The sequence below is a fragment of the Lagenorhynchus albirostris genome, chromosome X (genome assembly GCF_949774975.1).
Source record: "Lagenorhynchus albirostris chromosome X, mLagAlb1.1, whole genome shotgun sequence".
NCBI classification, from domain to species: Eukaryota; Metazoa; Chordata; class Mammalia; order Artiodactyla; family Delphinidae; genus Lagenorhynchus; species Lagenorhynchus albirostris.
In genome coordinates, this window is record NC_083116.1 from 42,438,185 (window position 1) to 42,457,354 (window position 19,170).

Sequence of the window (19,170 nt, forward strand, 5' to 3'; positions counted from 1 at the left end):
ACCTACAAGGGTGGGATAGGGAGGGTGGGAGGGAGACACAAGAGGGAGGAGATATGGGGATATATGTATAGGTATAGCTGATTCACTTTGTTATACAGCAGAAACTAACACACCATTGTAAAGCAATTATACTCTAATAAAGATGTTAAAATATGTCTCTGTGTAGGTGTCCTTTGTTTTTAGCTCATTTTTATTTTTATGGATATATGTATAAAATTAAAAAACCCAATAGTGTAAGAGAATATATTATTAAAAACTGCAGTCTGCCTCATCATTCCACATTCTCACTGTCCAGAAGCAACTACCATAAATGTTTTTGGTTTCTTCTGGTATTTACCTCCGTATTTCAGAAGAATATGCTTATGCTGCTATTTCTTTCTCTTTTATAAAATTAATTAAATTAATTTATTTATGGCTGCGTTGGGTCTTTGTTGCTGCGCGTGGGCTTTCTCTAGTTGTGGCGCACGGGCTTCTCATTGTGGTGGCTTCTCTTGTTGTGGAGCACGGGCTCCAGACATGTGGGCTTCAGTCGCTGCGGCGTGTGGGCTCAGTAGTTGTGGCTTGTGGGCTTAGTTGCTCCGCGGCATGTGGGATCTTCCCGGTCCAGGGCTCGAACCTGTTTCCCCTGCATTGGCAGGCGGATTCTTAACCACTGCGCCACCAGGGAAGTCCTGATATTTCTTTTTTTAACGCCTTTATTGAAATATAATTCACATATCACAACATTCACTCTTTTCTTCATAAAAATTCACCCTCTTAAAGTGCACAATTCAGTGGTTTTCAGTATATTAACAGAGTTCTGAAACCATCGCCATTATTCAGTTACAGGACATTTTTATTGCCCTAAAAAGAAACCTCATACCTGTTAGCACATAATGGTGCTCCCATTCCCTCCTCTCCCCGGCAACTGGCAAACACTGATCTGCTTTCTGTCTCTATGGATTTGCCTATTCTAGACATTTCATAGAAATGGAATCATATAGTACATGGCCTCTGTTGTCTAGTTTCTTTCATGTAGCATAATGTTTTCAAGGTCCATCCACGTCCATATCAGTACTGAACATTCGTGTACATTTTCTTTTGTCTTTTAAAATAAACTATTGAAAATTCAAAATATAAAATTTTCAAGTACAGAAATGATGGTTCTGCCTTAGTTTATTATGTAGATAACCTCAGACCATGCTGATTATTATGTCCAAAGTTGCTTTTAACTTCATTTGAATGCTTTGATTCATTTTATGAAGAGGTACTGTAATATATTTGTTTTGTTTCTGATTTATAAAAAACACAGGTATGTAGTATTTGATACACTAGTTAATCATTTCTGCTGGAAGAAGCAAAGGTAATTTCTTTCCATTTTTTTTTTTTAATTAAAATTTTTACCAGTTTTGTTGAGACATAATTGACATACATCACTGTATACATTTAAGGTATACAGCATAATGGCTTGAGTTACATATATTGTGAAGTGATTACTACAATAATTTTAGTTAACACCCATTATCTCATATAAGTACAATAAAAAGAAAAGAAAAACATTTTTCTCCTTGTGATGAGAACTCAAGATTTACTCTCTTAACAAATTTCATATATATCATACAGCAGTGTTAACTTCTTGCATGTAAATATGTTTTCAATTTTCTTGAGTATATACCTAGGAGTGGAATTGCTGGTTCATGTGGTAACTCTAACTTTTTGAGGACCTGCCAAACTGTTTCCAAAGCAACTGTGCCATATGACAATCCTATCAGCAGTGTACGAGGGCTTCGATTTCTCCACATTCTCACCAATGCTTGTCATTGTATCTTTTCTTATAGCCATCCCAGTGGGTATGAAGTGGAATCCCACTGTGGCCTTGATTTGCATTTGCTTGATGGCTAATGATGCTGAGCATGTTTTCATGTGCTTATTGGCCATTTGTATATCTTCTTTGGGGAAATGTGTATTCAAGTCCTTTACCCATTTTTTTTTTTTTTGCGGTACGTGGGCCTCTCACTGTTGTGGCCTCTCCCGTTGCAGAGCACAGGCTCCGGACGCGCAGGCTCAGTGGCCATGGCTCACGGGCCCAGCCGCTCTGCGGCATGTGGGATCTTCCCAGACCGGGGCACGAACCTGTGTCCCCCGCATCGGCAGGTGGACTCTCAACCACTGCGCCACCAGGGAAGCCCCCTTTACCCATTTTTAAATTAGGTTGATTGTCTTTTTATTGTTGAGCTGTAACAGTTCTTTGTTTATTCTGGATGCAAGTTCCTTATCAGACGTATGACTTAACAACTGCTATTCCTCGACTTGTTTAGTTATTACCTATAGACTTTCTGATATGACACTTGAGTAGTACTCTCTTACCATCATAATCACCACTATCATAATCACTTGCCTCTCAATATAGTTTTCCCACATATAAAGTGTATTTTAACAAGAATTCCATTGATTCTGTTGCTTAACTCTGAGGACCATTTGTGTGTTTAGGCTAAGCTTATGATAGGATAGCTACCAACCCCAAAACATCAGTGGCTTAACACAACAAAAGTTTATTTCTCACACTTCATGAGAATTGGGGATGGAGAGGTTCTGCTCCCCCTAGCTTCCCAGAGATCCAAACTAATCTTGATACCACTGCAGCAGAGGAAAAGAATACATGGAGATATCACACACCTTTTTCTACACTGTGGCCTAGAAGTGATGTAAATCATCACTGTTCACAGTCCATTTTTTCATATTTCTAGCTCTTTTAATTCTGACAGGCAATTTTGAGAGAGGTGTTATTGTGCCTTCAATATAGGTGACTAAACTGAGGCTCAAAGAGTGTATGTGATTTATACAAGGTTACATACCTGTAAGGGGAAGAGCCTAGATTGGAACCTAAGGATTTGAATTTTATCTTCACCTTATTGCCCAGCCAATCCTTTAGGATGTCCGAATAGTGGTAATGGTTCTTCAGATGACAGACCTAAAAAGCAAGGCTCACAGTGGCATTGCTTCCTCCACCATTAATGCCTTAAAAAGGCATTTAATGCCAGTTCACAGCTTGACTGCCTTAGTACCCAAATCAGATGCTGTGCCTACAACACATGAGGGTATTCAAACAGGTGGTAACACCTGTTTTCTCCTGAGTTGGAGGACCACATGCCTTTGTAAGCTCCCTTGCCTGCTGTCTCCTGTACTTCTGGGACTGGGCTGAATCAAACATCAGAAGCAAGGCATCAGGCAGATACAGAACTGAATTCACCACAAAACCACTAAAACAGGCCCAGGCACAACCAAGGCCCTTCTGGGAGTCTGAGCAAGGTTGTTTGGGGTTACTGTCCAACTGCATCCCCATCACTATTGCTCTGGATGCTACTTCACTGAACTCTGAGAGAAGGGTTCAACCCTTCTACTTTAAACTCAAAATTATCTGGTCAGTCTTAGTTTGTAGCTGAAAAGGAGAAATTCTTACATTTTTAGGCTATGGAGTTTTATTTCCATCTCTACAAAAGTCTCCTTCATACCTCAAAGGGAAAGTGGACAGGGAAGAAATGCAAAGCTTTACGACTGACAATTTATGAGTTCTCATCATTCCAATGATAGGAATAGTCTCCAGACTATTTAACTTTTCACCTGTTCACCTTGAGCCAACAGACAATGGCCAATGTTGCTAAAGACAGCCATATAATAAGGAATATCTACCTTGCTTCTCCCTCACTATCCTCCCAGACACAAGAATATTTTTGGGATAATGAGAGAAATGTTTCTGAAATAGGCCCCAACTCCCTGTCCAGTGCAAGGCACAAGAGCAAAAGAGATTGTACTGCTTATGGGAACCAAAAGGAACTTTAAATCAAATGTTATATTTAAGTTGTAAAATGAACAAGTCAAATTTTAGTTTCAGCTCCAAATGGAGAGCTGAAAAGAATGCTACTCACACTTACAACAGGAAAAGAAGTTGGATAAATGCAAAATAACATTTTGCATTTTTAAATATTTATTTATTTGGCTGTGCTGGGTCTTAGTTCAGCATGCAGTACCTAGTTCCCTGACCAAGGATTGAACCTGGGCCCCCTGCACTGGGAGCATGGAGTCTTAACCACTGGATCACCAGGGAAGTCCCCAAAATAACAAATTTTCTTAAAACCTTTAGAGAACTGAGGTCACAGGGCAAATGATTATCCCAAAATCTAGAGAGAGACTCATGTAGGGAGAAATAGGACCCAAGCATTTGCTTATCTGGAATAGACACCACCAAACACCATGTAGACCAGTAGGAAAATTCAGCTTGAAATTTCTAATGAATTTCTAAAGACTTAAGGCTAGCATGAGAGTGTTCAGTCCCTGAAGTCCACAGACATAAAGAGCTTGCACTCTCTTTCAAGCTTTAATCCAGAAACCCCACTAGGTGTTATCAGGGAGAATTTGAGAGAGCTTTCCCCATATTGCCAGCTAAGAGAGGGAGATAGCAGTCACTGCTGAAATTCCAACCAGACCTATCTCCCCTAGTAAACAAAAGACTTAATCTGCAGGGAAACGGACAACAAAACCCATATCCTAAAGTCTAAAGTAGAAACCCACTGCAGCTAGGAAAGGGAAACAGAAAAACAAAAAAACCTATGAGGGGAGGCTTAGCATTATACCTGGAGGAGAGGCATGAACACATGTGAAGATTACACCACCAAAACTCAGGTTCACAGTGGTTGCCTAAGATGAAGACACAATCAGAACACCAGAGAATGCTCGTCCCTCCCTCAACACCACACTAACAAACACTGAGTAAAAATAACAGTGGAGGACAGCAAGAAACAGGTTCCTTTTGGGGAGAAATACAAAGGGAAACTGCAAAACCAGGTGGAAAGACTCAGAGCCAAATAGGAAGAAAACATCAAACTCAGCCCAACTTCTAACTAGATTAATGCAAACTTCACACTAAAAGCTTTGTAGGAATGACAGGCTCATCTCCAATAATAAACTCCATTTACCTCAGTAATTACTGTCTTATACAAATCCAGTTTTCAAGTAAAAATTATGAGAAATACAAAAAGAAAAGAAAAGACTCTGAAGAGGCAAAGCAATAATCAGAAATGACACAGATCTTGACACCATCAGACAGGAAATTAAAAATAACTATGGTCGGTGTTCCACTTTTGGCAAGGCAATATGAGGAACTCTGAGGATCCATTTCCCAGTGAAATTGTTAAAAGTTATTCTCCTAAAATACAATCATTTAAATTCTTTGGAAATGGTCCTAAGGGCATACAGCAAATGAAGAAACGTTTTTAAAAGACAATCTACTATAACAATAAGAACAATGATAATCTGTGGCATTTGAACCAAGATTCTTTTCTTGCCTTCCCACTTCCAGCTTAGCATGATGGAAACTTCACTCCAGAAGGGTGTAGTCAAAAACACAGGTCTCCTTCTCCCCCAGCTCACATCTGAAGGGTCACAGTATCTTCCCAGGAGAGACAAAACTTCTCATCCTGCCTTGAGTTGACTGTTGCTCAGGCTAAATTCCAAGTGAGTGCAGCTGAAAGGTTGGGGCTCCTTCTGCTCCTCCTCCATTCATCATAAGGAGGCTCTACCTTCAGCATAGTGTGCTAAGAATACTGGGGACTCAATTTCCTGGGAGAGGCAAGCCAGGAAGACCTGAAGGAACTGCCCATCCTGAGTCAAGTGTACAGCTCCTAAAGTAGCAGTGTCACTCAGAGAGAATTGTGCTACTGTCACCATCCTTAGCTCCAGAGCCTTGTATCAGAGATTTTCCCAGGGGGAGAGGCAGGCCTTAAAACAGAGAGCTCCAAAACTCTTTCCAAAGGAACTGACTTCATTTGTCACACAGTGTGAACTTGAAGGCTACAGGTGCTATAAAAAATGGAGGTTGTAGTGAATAACAATTAAGAGGAGGTCAGTAGATTCATTAGAGATATAAGCTAAATGTTAGGCCAGCTAGTCTACTAGAGAATTAGGAAAATAGACAGCTAAGTAGAGTCTTCTTGGAGTCCAAACAAATGTCAAACAATGACCTCAAAAACTGTATCTGAAAAGGAGCCCAAATTTAATCCCATGAATCTGTGGAGCAACTTATGCCCCCGTGTATTGTCAAAAACAATAAAGCAATCAACCATTCAAGTATGTTCAGGTAAGGAGTCAGTAAAGAGAGGACTGCCAAAACCACTGTCATCCCAGAGTGACTATGGGCATACCAATACTGTACACTCTGAGGATCAACATAGAGGCATCATATAGCAGGGAGGAAATGGACATGATTGAAATAATTCAGCCAGTCACTAAAAAAACAAGCAAATAACAACAAAAATAAGCCCCAGAGAGAGAGGATCAGTACTCAGAGTTGCTAAAATATATTATCTGAAAAAATTGCAAGACATGTAGAGAAACAGAAAAATATGACCCACATGTGGGGAGCAAAGCAGGCAACAGAAACTGCTTGTGAGAGTAACCAGATGTAGAATTTAACAAATAGTTCAACATGGCCAATATGTTCAAAGAATGAAAAAAACCCTATGATTAAAGAAGTAAAGGCAGGTATGATGACACTATTATATCAAATAGAAAAACAATCAATCAATAGATATTATAAAAAGAAACAAGTGGAAATTCTGAAAAATAGAAAGATTGAAATGAAAAATTCACTAGAGGAGCTCAACAGTAGATTTGAGAATTAGTGAACTCTAAGATTCATAGATTTTATGTAATCTGAATAAGAAAGAGAAAAAAGTAATGACTGTGGTGACCTAAATGGGAAGGAAATCCAAAAAAGAGGGGATATATGTATACATATAGCTGATTCACTTGGCTGTACAGTAGAAACTAACACAACATTGTAAAGCAACTATACTTCAATAAAAATTAATTTAAAAAAAGAAAAAATCATGAAAAATGAACAGAGTCTCAAAGATATGTGGGACACCATTAATTGCACCAACATACACATAATGAGAATACCAAAAGGAGAGAAAAGAGAGTGAAAGGAGCAGGAAAAAGATACAAAGAAATGATGTCTGAAAACTTCCCAAATTTGATGAAAAACATTCATCTACATATCCAGGAAGCTCAGTGATTTCAAACAGGATAAACGCAAGAGACTGACAAACAGACACAACATAGTAAGAATGCTGAAAGCCATTCTTACTATGCTGAAAGTCAAAGACAAGGAGAAAATGTTGAAAGCAGCAAGAAAAAAAATGACTCCTGACCTATAAGAGAACTCCAATAAGATCAACAGCTAATTTATCACCAAAACAATAGAGGCCAGAAGGAAGTGGGATAGCATATTCAAACTGTTCAAAGATACAAAAAGTCAACCAAGAATCCTGTATTCACCAAAGCTATCTTTCAAAAGTGAACACAAAATAAAGACATTCCCAGAAAAACAAAAAAATGAGAGAACCTTTCACTAGCAGACCCACCTTACAAGATATACTAAAGGAAGTTCTCTACTTCTGAAAGCAAATGACCCCAGACAGTAATTTGAATCCACTGGGGAAAAAAAGCACATATAAAGTTAATTATGTAATTATAAAACACAGTTCAAATGTATATTTATTTCCCCTTCCTTCTCTCAACTGGTTAAAACAGTATATATATAATGTATTATTGGCCTTATAACAGAGAAAAGAAATATATTTGCCAATAAAAACACAAAGGAGATGGGTGGGAGCAAAGCTGCAATAGGCTAAGGAAACAAATCCAGAGGGTAACTAAAATGCCCTGGAAGAAATGAAGAAAACCAGAAGTGATAAATGAAAAGGTTAACATAATAAATTCTATAAATATATACTTGCTATCCTTCTTTCATTTTCCATAAGAGACGTAAAGTTATGTAAAGTAATAATGGTAACAGTGGATGGGTTTTATAACATTTTGTTGTAACATGTATAACAATACCACAATAAGTGGATAAAGGGAATAGAAATATATAGAAGTGATGTTTCTATATCTCACTGGAATTAAGTTAGTATAAAACTGAAATAGAACCCAATAAACTAAGATGTATATGTCAAGTCCTAGGGTAACCACAAAGGAAATAACTCTAAAAGATATAATGAAAAAGTCATTAAATAAATTAAAATCCTTCATTAGAATATATTTAATTAATGTAAGAAAAATGGAGGAAAAGAAGAGAGGAACAAAAAACACATGAGATATATGACAGACAAAAAGTAAGTTGACAGAGGGACTCCCCTGGTGGTCCAGTGGCTAAGACTCCGCACTCCCGATGCAGGGGACCCAGGTACCATCCCTGGTCAGGGAACTAGATCCCACATGCTGCAACTAAAAGTTTGCATGCCACAACTAAAGATTCCACATGCCACAACTAAGGATCCCGTGTGCTGCAACTAAGATCCGATGCAGCCAAATAAATAAATAAATAAATAAATTTTTTTTTTAGAAAAAGTTGGCAGAAATAAATTCAATCATATCAATAATAACATTAAATATGAATGGATTAAACAATTCAAACAAAAGGCAGGGATTGTCAGATTAGATTTTTAAAAGATCCAACTGTATGGTGTTTACAAGAAGCATATTTTAGGTTTAAACATATAAAGATTGAAAGGAAAATGATAAAAATATGTATATCATGAAAACAGCAACCATAAGAAAGCTGGAGTAACAATACTATTATCAGACAAAATAGAATTAAAAATAAAAAAGGTTACTAGAGGTAAAGAGTGACATTTTATAGATAAAATGGTCAATCCATCAGGAAGATAAAACAATATTACAAATATATGGAACTAACAATAGGACTAAAAGTACGTGAAGCAAAAACTATGAAAACTGATGGGAAAAATAGACAATTCAACTATAATAGTTAAAGAGTTCAATATTCCACTTTCAATAATGCATAGAACAACAAAGCAGAAGATCAACAAGAAAATTCAAAGACTTGAAAAATGCTATAAACCAATTAGACCTAACAGACATCTATAGAACACTCCACCCAGCAACAGCAGAATATACATTCTTCTCAAACGCACAGTGAAACTTCCTCATGATAGTCCATATAGGATAGGCCATAAAAATCTCAATAAATGTAAAAAAAAAAGAAATAATAAAAAGTATATGCTCTGACCACAGTAGAATAAAATGAGAAATCAACATCAAAAAGAAATTTGGGATATACACAGATATATAGAAATTTTAAAATGCTTCCCTCAATAATCACTGGGTCAAAGAAGGAATTAAAAAGGAAATTAGAAAACACAATGAGGTGAATGAAAATGAAGATATGACATCCAAGACTTATAGGATGCAGGTAAAACAGTGCTTAAAAGGAAATATATAGCTGTAAATATTTATATTAAAAAAGAAGATCCCAAATATATAACTTAAACTTCTACCTTAAGACACTGGAAAAAGAAAAACAAACTAAACATAAAGTGAACATAAATAAGGAAACAGAAAAGATTAGATTTGAAATTAATGAAATGGAGAAGAGAAAAAATCAGTTAAACCCAAAGTTTATTCTTGGAAAACATCGAAAAAATTGACAAACCGTTAGCTAGATTAACTAAGAAAAACAAAGAGAAGACTCAAATTACTTAAACCAGAAATGAAAGAGTGTGGGCTTCCCTGGTGGTGCAGTGGTTAAGAATCCACCTGCCAATGCAGGGGACACAGGTTTGAGCCCTGGTCCGCAAAGATCCCACATGCCGTGGGGCAACTAAGCCCATGTGCCACAACTATTGAGCCTGCGCTCTAGAGCCTGCAAGCTACAACTACTGAGCCTGCGTGGTACAACTACTGAAGCCCGTGAGCCTAGAGCCTGTGCTCCGCAAAAAGAGAAGCCACTGCAATGAGAAGCCCGCGCACTGCAATGAATAGTAGCCCCCACTCGCTGCAACTAGAGAAAGCCCGCGTGCAGCAACGAAGACCCAATGCAGCCAAAAACAATGAATAAAATTTTAAAAAAGAAAGAAATGAAAGAGGGGCATTACTATTGACCTCTCAGGAAAAAAAATGATTAAAAGGAATACTATGAACAACTGTATGTCAATGAATTAGATAACTTAGATGACATGGACAAATTCCTATCAAAATTGACTCAAAAAGAAAATGATAATCTGAATAAACCAATATAATAATAAGTTAAGAAATTGAAATAATAATAAAAAATAATTATTTGCCCCCCAAAAGCCCAGGCCTAGATGACTGTGCTGATTAATTCTACCAAGCATATAAAGAAGAATTAATACAAATCCTTAGCAAACTCTTCCATAAATAGAAGGGGAAGGAACACTTCCCAACTCATCGTAAGACCTGTATTACCCTGATACTAAAACCGGTCAAGGACATCACAAGAAAACTACAGACCACTAACTGTTATGAATATATATGCAAAAGTACTAAACAAGATGATAGGAAATTGAATCCAGCAACATATAAAAATCATCATACACTACAACAAAGTGGTATTTATCTCAGGAATGTTCGGTTGCTTTAACATCTGAAAATAAATTAATATACATCTGTACAATGGAATACTACACAGTAATTAAAAGGAACAAATTTCTGATTCACACAACAACATGTATGCATTTCAAATGTATTTTGCTAAGTGAAAGAAGCCATACTCAAAAATATATGTATTGTCTGATTCCATTTATATGACATTATGTAGAGGTTAATATATATAGATATAAAAGAGGCTTCAAGGGTGAGGATGGGGGAGTAGTTGACTACAAAGGGGTCACCCAAGGGAAATTTTAGAGTGATAGAACTCTTCAGTATGGTACTGTGGTGGTTGATACATGACTATATGAATGTTTTCAAATTTCACAGAACTGCACACCACAAAGGGTGACTTTTGCTCTATGTCCATTAAAAAATATACAAATCAAGATGTAGGGGAGCCCTAGACGGAAAGCACACTGTTGTAAATGAATCTCCTATATTATAGATGTATGCCATAACTTCAATAAAAAGGGTAGGGAAAAAAAAGAGCTGACCTAAGCTGCTTTGAAAAAGTGACTGGATATTATAACGGTCAAGACAAAAAGAACTATACAGAAATGCTATGTTCTGGTGGGGAAATTTGTTTCTCACAGGGGTACATGACAGAAGTTCTGAAACTACTTTAACTATATACTAGAGTTAAATAAATAAGTAAATAAATTATGCATAAAGGAGAACCAGGTTTCTCACTGTCAGAGATAGTATTGCACAAATGTTAATTTCTTTGTTTTTATAAATGTACCACAGGTATTAGGCTAAGCTAGATGTAGGGTTTACAGAAAAGCTTTGTACTATCTTCTTTAGAACTAAAATTATTTCAAAACAAAAAGTTTAAAAAATAAACCAGACTGAGTTTCAAAAACCCAAAACAAAACTCTCTTAATGAATGAAAGTCATTGAATAGTTGAGGAAACAAACTGAAATGTCATTAAACGAATTCATCATTCAGTGAGAAACAGAAGATTTGACAGACCATAGTTGACAGCAATTACTGGAAAAAATAAAATTGTTCCATGTTTATACCAGAAAATTAGAACTACTTAATAAACTAGTTGCATACACATATATGTATGCATTATTTGTATGTGCGTGGGACAGTATTCTCTAAATACTGTTCTGCCACTTTCTTCACTCAAAAATATAACTTCAATATAATTTGATGTCACTACACATTTTTTATTTCATTACTTTTTATATCTGCACAATTTCCACAGTGTGGATAATTTATTTAACCATTCTCATATTAGCGAAAATTTAAATCGTTTCCACCAACTTGAACTTTCAGCATTGGAGGGGTTACAAAGTTGAACCAGATAAGGTTTTTGTCCTATGGCACTTACAGATAAGTAAGGGATACAAAGCAGAAAGTCAACAAAACAGGATGAAAGAGTTAGGATGGGTAAATAGAGTGCAGGCAACTAAGTCAGAATCAACAGGTCAGCAAAGATTTTCTTTCCATTATAAACTTAATATTTTAAAGCACCTAGCCAGCAACAACAGCACTCTCTCCCCAACAACTCTGCTTTTGCCACAGGAAAAAGTTGCCTGGTCCAAGCTGTAGTACAGCTGAAGTGTGCCTCTCCGCAACCTAGCAATATGCTCTACATAGATACGAACCTCAAGGCTTAAGCAAAGCAATCTCAAGAATCTAGCTGAGGTGGATCTTAAGCATTCTGTCACATAGTAAGAAAGTCTAAGCAGACCAACTCAAGGATTCCTATTACTGTGGTCAACACAGACACCATGGGGACGTATGAAAGGGCAGTGGTTATGACACAGCATTTCAGGTTCACAGCAATTCATAAGCATTATGCTCTGGATAACTAGAAACTCTTGGCCACAATAATCCACAATGTGTGCAGCATTAAGCTGTGAGTTCAGGAAGTGGGCAGAATTATCTGGAAGAGATGAAAAGTTGTGCTTCAAGTTAAGTTCATTTGCTTGGATGTGGCCAGTGGCTATTCTGAAGAGTTTGTGGAACTTCTGAAACTTACGCATGCCAAATTTCCAAATGTCAGGGAACGTAGTGACAGGAGAGATGGTAGAAGAGTTTACTTTCTGAAGCAGAGACTTACAGTCTAAGTGGAAATCAGCCTGGGCTCTATGTGTACCATTTACATCAGAACATGAGTGGACTACCCGCAGTTGAGCAAAGTGACGAAATGCGTTGGGTCTCGTTGCACTCCAAAGGGGCAAATCATCTCAGAAGACAACTGCTTTGAGTCCATGCACAGCAGCCAAACCTTTGGATCTGGAGCAGATTTTGCCATACTGGGAGGGATGTTTTCAAGCCATAGATAGTGTGCTAGAGAAGCGAGGGAGAGAAATAGCCCTCTCAAGCTATTCTATGGGATGAGCTTTGAAAGAGCAATAAGAAATATGCAGGAGTTGCTGAATACAGAGCCTCAGGAAATGACTTCGAAAGAGAACATAAAAAACAATATTCTGGATATCATATTCTTGTATAAGAGCTCCTTTCTCCTCCCCTCACACCACTTGAAAGGCTTTAGACTTTGGAGCTATCCCCAGTGCCCTCTTGGTGTATAAAAACAGAATATTGATTGGGTCAGAGGTACATGGTGTCTACTCTCCAGAATTCATGTCTTCATTGTTTAAATCAATTTGTGCCCTCTTTTCATTCCTTTTTAAAAATAGTTTTTAATTGACAAGAATGCTCTTGTCTCCAAAAATCTTACATTTAAAAAGCTACTGTGATTAACTTGATTTCAAAGGCAGCTGAATGCTATATTGATGCACTGAAATTGCTCAGGGACGAGGATGAAGGTAAAGGCCTGTACCATCTGGCTCTTGGTAAGGTGTGAACCAGTGAGCTGACTGATCTCTCTCTTATGACTATTTAGGAAAACAGGACAATATCCTCTGTCAGTAGCTCCATAAAAATGGTATTAAGGTTGTTCTGACTATCTGTAAGTAGAATAAGCAGAGGAGGGGGACAATGAAACTTCAGCTCCAATTTTTGTGCAAGCAGAAAGAAGGATCGTCTGTGAGCCAATTGGCATACAGCTCCTTCTGAATCTCTGAGATTTCTGGGAGATGCACTGTTTAAAATCACAAGAGCCACTCAAGCAGCATGAGAGCTGGAGCCTGACCCCCACTCTCCATCAACCCACATTTGAACATCTGCCTGGTTAGATAACCCCCACCCAACACAAACACAAACACACAGGAAAGGGGAAAGGTAAAAGGCAACATTTGCTAAGAGCAATATGAGGGGTGCAGACCCTACCTGCAGCATTGATGGGGCAGGGCGGGGTAGAGATCACTTCCAGCTGAGGTGGCTTTAGAGGCTGGGTGATGAAGGTTAGGTCCCTAAGAATGAGCAGGACCAGGATCTAGGAGGAAGAGGAGTGCAATCAGGTGGAAGAACATACCATGCAAAGACAGAGAGAAGAAGGCATACTTGGGCATAGTGTATGAGAGTTCCTTTTGGATGGGGCAGAGAAGTAGATGACAAGTGTGGCTCAATTCTGATCAACACTGAATGTCAGGATGAGGAAAGTAGGATTTAATTCACAGATAGTGGGGTTGCCAGCCAGGGCCTTTGAACAGGAGAATGACAAGTTGAAAATAAGAAAGAGTGAAGTTTAATTTGATGGTAATGTGCAAAGTAAATTGAAGACGGAGAGGGAGGCCTGAAGGTAGATAGGTCAGAGAAAAGGTTACCCTAGTAGTCCAGTTTGAAGCAATGTTTATAGCAACTCTTTTCATTATTACTCAAAACTGAGAACAACACAAATGTCCTACTGAGGGTACATGGACAAATAAACTGGAACATCCATATAACAGAATACTACTCAGTAAAAAGAAAAGAATGAGCTATTAATGCATGAAACAGCTTAAATGATGAATCTCCAGGGCATTATGCAGAGTGAAGGAAGCCTGTCTCTAAATGTGACATGTTGTAGATTTCATTTATGTAACATCCTGAAAAAGACAAATGATAGGAGTTGGGAATAGATCAGAGGTTGCCAAGAGTTCAGGAAAGGGGGGTAAGGTATGACTGCAAAGTGGTGGCATGAGGAAGTTTTTTTGGGGGTGATTGAACTGTATCCTGTATTGTGGTGGTAGTTCCACAAATCTATACATTTCTTAAACTTCATAGAACTGTACACCCAAAAAAGAGTCCATTTCTCTATATGATAATAATTTTTTAAAAATATCAGTTATCCCCTGTTAAATATAACATCTGAAAGGATGGAAATATTTTGTGGTACTTAATGGTTACATCTTTATAATTCAGTAGCTATATTTATATTAAAAACTCTCCCTCGAATAATAGGAAATATATCCATCAACTGTGGAATAAATTCTTCATGCTTAAATATAAATGATAAAACATTAAGACAACAAAAATACTTTTTCCAACCCTGCTTTCTCTGTGGTGGGCTCTGTTTTTGGCTACCACATCCCACTGTGACCATCCTAGATAAGAGACCCCTCTCTGCCTCCTTCCCCTGACTCTCCAGCTGGCTCCACTGGCCAGACTGCCATTCCCAGCACCAACATACCTCCAAGTACCAGTGGATTCTGGGTTGCGGGGATATCAATTTCCTCTTTTAACTAATATTTTTACTGCAATGATGTCCTCTCTGCTTTCTGATCATAACAATTATGCATGTTGATAGTTCTTTCTAATGGATCAAAGTGAATGATATCAGAATATCTCAAGAGTGGGATGCAAGAACAAAAATTCCACCTGTTAAAAAGCCTCACACCAAATGGTGAGATAGAGGGAACTCTCTCCTTTCTGAGTGTTTCAAGGATGTATGAGAGTTATTTTCCAACACATTTTTTTGAGTTCCAAAGTAAAGTTGACTCCTTTATAGACTCATCTGATTAGCAAGGCACTGGATCCTACAGAGGACATGAGAAGAGGCAGTATGCCTAAAGCCTCCACTTAAAACTCAAGCGGAAGCCATGCAGCAGTCCTCATGAAAAGGTCAGACATCTAATACTTGATAACTTGAGTTCAGCCAGAAAGAGAAAAAGTAGTGGATTACTTACATAAAATTGCTACACAAGGGAAAACTGGGCCTCTTCCCACAGATTAATTTGGGGTCAGGTTTTTTTTGTTTTGTTTTGTTTTTGTGGTACGCGGGCCTCTCACTGTTGTGGCCTCTCCCGTTGCGGAGCACAGGCTCCGGACACGCAGGCTCAGCGGCCATGGCTCACGGGCCCAGCCGCTCCGCGGCATGTGGGATCTAACGGATGGGGGCACGAACCCGTGTCCCCTGCATCGGCAGGCGGACTCTCAACCACTGCGCCACCAGGGAAGCCCTGGGGTCAGTTTTTAAAGGCGCTGCTTTAATAAGATTTTAAAAACCTTTTCTAACAGATCAATATGTTGTGAAAACTGTCATTTCATTTGCAGCCATTAGAAAACTTTTCCAAAGTCTTAAAAATTCATGTAACTAATTTGTCCTCCATATTGTGCCAAATATTGCTTATGTGGAATCTCTTTCCTAAAAATCATTTTTAAAAAGTATGCTGATTGTTTAAAACATTACACAAAGCAGAAAACTATTCAAGAGAACTAGTAAAAAAGAATTCCACACCCTCACTCCCACATTCTTTTCTAGCCGCCCTCCCGCCCCCATCTACCACCTTCCCCCATTTTAATGCTAGACAGGACTCCAAGGGAAATGGTGGACTGGAGGACCTTGGGGGAGGCGTGGAGGTGAAACTGGAAGCAGGAGAGAGAGATGATTCCCCAAAGAAGAAGGAGAAATGGTCGGTTCACCCCGAGAGGCTGATTCTCCCTGGTAACCCGAGAAAAACGAGAGTATCTGCTGGGAGAAGATACCAGTATTGTTGTCTCTGATTGGCAAATACGAAAAAAGATTGACAGTATCAAGTGGAGGGAACGCAGGGGGCGGGCTGCAGTGTTAAATGGGAGGGGTAACCGAAGACTCGAGCTCATTGATGACGCAACGCTCACGTGACCAGGAGTCGACGTGTGCAGAAGTCCTTATAGTCCAGGGCCTGTTTCCCTGTAGCAGCTCCCTATTGCTGGAGGAGAAAAGTGCCCCGGATCCTTTGAGGTCAGTATAAAGGTGGGCGCTGCCTTCGGGACCCTGGGGCCTAGGAGTCAGAGAGCAGAAACCAAGCGTTGCCGGTACCGCTTTCCCAACACTACGGTTCCGCCAAACTCTCATTTTTGTGCAGGAAATTTGGGGCTGTTTGGGGGTGGGTGGGGGTGGAGAGGGAGAAGGGCAGCCAATTGAGGGTCCCGAGACAGAGACATAGAAACAATTTGGAAATAACTTGTCTCCCACTCCCTGCTTGCAGGGAACCGGTGGGCACGGGGGAAGGAGGGCGGGGTTGCCTTAAAAGGAGAGAGAGGATGAGGACGTGGGGAAACTTTAGACGAACAAGGCCTAGAATCGTGAAAGGGACCCGTGATTCAGGTACTGACCTGCTCACCAAGCACTCCTGTCTGCAGGACTCTTGGTCTTTTGGGAGCGACCCAAATCGAGTGAGGGAAGAGGGAGGAAAATCCCCTGGATCCCTGCAGGTCAGTGTAAAGGTGGAATTGCCTCAGGTCCCTGGGGGTGGCTGTGGGGGGTGGGGTGTGAGTCCGGACGACACCAAAGCCCATCCCGGGTCGCTGCCGCCTCTCTCCATCCGGTTGAAGCGCCGGAGGCCTGTGCAGAGCCTGCAACGGAAATGGGGCGGGGGCGGGGGGGGAGGAGACTGGAGAGACGTGGAAGGGGGAGGGGAGGCCAGAGACTGGACCAGCCGGTCTCAGGTGAGAGGCAGGAGGTTGGAATGGCTTGGGAAAGCCCAAAAGGGCGGGAGTGTTGGGAGACCTGAGGCAAGGGAGGGGTTAATTGCTTCTGCGCTGCTCCCGTTTCGGTGCTAGGAGAGGCCTGTAGCAGGGCCTGCTGGGAAATGGTGGGCTGGAGCGGGAGCGAGAAGATGGAGCTGGAGCAGGAGGGGGAGAAAGGGGAGGGGGAGAAAGGGGTGGGGCCAGGGGAGTTCTGAGCCTGAGGATCTAGTCTTCTCTAGTTGGAAAACTTTGACAATTAGGGACCTGAATGTGAAGAGGCCAGTCTCTATGGAAACCCATGCTCTGACTGCTGGTCCATTTGCCTGGCATCTAGTCGTTTTGTTTCCTTGTTTTCCAGGGTTAATTTATTCAAAAAGGAAATAAGAGAAAAATACTCAACATGCAAAAGTCTTGTGAAGAAAATGAAGGAAAAGCACAGAACATGCCAAAGGCTGAGGAAGACCGCCCTATGGAAGCTGTACCACAGGAGGCAGAAAGAAATCCTCAACCGTCTGAAGAAGGTGAAAGCCAGGAAGCAGAAGGAAACCTTAGAGGAGGGCTGACTCAGCCTGGTCAGGGATATAAAGAGGACACTCCGGTTAGGCATTTGGACCCAGAAGAAATGATAAGAGGAGTAGATGAGTTGGAAAGGCTTAGGGAAGAGATAAGAAGAGTAAGAAATAAGTTTGTGATGATGCATTGGAAACAAAGACATTCACGCAGCCGTCCTTATCCTGTGTGCTTTAGGCCTTGAATTCTTTTTTTTTTGGTCTGATGTTAAAATCTGGCCCCTGCTTTCTTTCTGTTAGCATTTTCTGATGTATCTTTGACTATTGTTTTATTTTTAATCATGTGGTGGAGTTTTGTTGTACGTAGTGTCCTTATTACCAGCATCTGGATTTTGTATTTTGACACATTCTCCAGGTCTGTTTTTCAATTGGGAAGTTTCACACATATGCATGAAAATATGTTCATTCCATATTGTAAAGTAAAACATAACAGGTTACAGCATATTTAGTATCAGCTCACATATGTAGGAGAAAATCTCAAATTGTGTGTGTGTGTGTGTGCGTGTGTATACATACATATATCAAAAATTTAACTGCTTATTTCTGTGTGGTGTGAGTTTTTTTCTTTTTGCTTATATGTATTTTTTAATGAACACGTCACACATACAAAAAGAATTAAAGTTTTTTTTTTATAATTAAGAGTCAATCAAATAATTTGCAACCAGCTTATAAGGGCAATGGGGGGACCTAAATTCTTGATGAAAGAACTATTAAAAAAAATGTAAACCTCAAATTACTTCTGGATCTCTTAGCCAGAGGAATAAAACTGGCAGTTATTACAGATACACTTGCTTAAGACTCAGTCTTTTCATGGGAAAACATTTGCCTCACAGGGCTGCTGTGGGGAAGAAATGAGGTGACTCTGAGCTGTGCTTGGTGGGCTCTTGTTCCCACCTATGCGTACAGAACCCCAACCCACTACAGAACATCAGTTTTGAGGGAGGGAGGGTCCTGGCATGACTCAACCTGCGCTCAGGAACAAGTCCAATAGGCAGGGAGGTGGGCTCCCCTGGGTCCTGCCAGGCCTGCTGGGCACTGCTGCCTTTTCTGCTGGGCCCTTTGCTCTCTGCTAGCCCTGCTGCTGGTGGTGCAGTGGAGTCCTTGAGTGCCAAAGCCCCGTTGAGTTTCCTGGAGTCCCCAGTGCGTTGAATCCCCACTCTGTCTTCTAAAGCTTCTCTCTGCTTTATAGTGATGCTTAACAGAGGTGGGGACTGTTCCAGGATTGCTTGGGCCACAGTGTTTAGCAGAGTTTTTAGTAAAACAGCCCCTTCCATTTTCAGCCACAGGACACTTCCTCCATAGGAGTCAGACATGATGAGTCCATTTTGGGGGTTGGACCAGGGTTCAAATTTGAGCAAA

The 19,170-nt window shown here is 39.9% G+C and overlaps 2 protein-coding genes and 1 pseudogene across 4 annotated transcripts in view; all 3 read left to right on the top strand.

Annotated features, from left to right (window-relative positions):
• LOC132512911 (nuclear RNA export factor 3-like) overlaps window positions 1-19,170 on the top strand; it is a 482,492-nt gene that overhangs the window by 398,262 nt on the left and 65,060 nt on the right. The window lies entirely within an intron of this gene.
• LOC132513960 (GMP reductase 1-like) lies at window positions 9,248-12,999 on the top strand (annotated as a pseudogene).
• Window positions 16,377-18,596, top strand: TCEAL8 (transcription elongation factor A like 8). Of its 3 annotated transcripts, none has more exons than XM_060137523.1 (3): window positions 16,410-16,514; window positions 16,916-16,987; window positions 17,601-18,596. In XM_060137523.1, exon 3 carries the CDS (start codon window positions 17,643-17,645, stop codon window positions 17,994-17,996), a length of 354 nt encoding a protein of 117 aa, XP_059993506.1. In that variant the 5' UTR covers window positions 16,410-16,514; window positions 16,916-16,987; window positions 17,601-17,642; the 3' UTR covers window positions 17,997-18,596. The 3 variants fall into 3 exon arrangements, with proteins under 3 accessions (XP_059993508.1, XP_059993506.1, XP_059993507.1); XM_060137524.1 differs by having other exon boundaries at window positions 16,462-16,526; XM_060137525.1 differs by lacking the exon at window positions 16,916-16,987 and having other exon boundaries at window positions 16,377-16,514.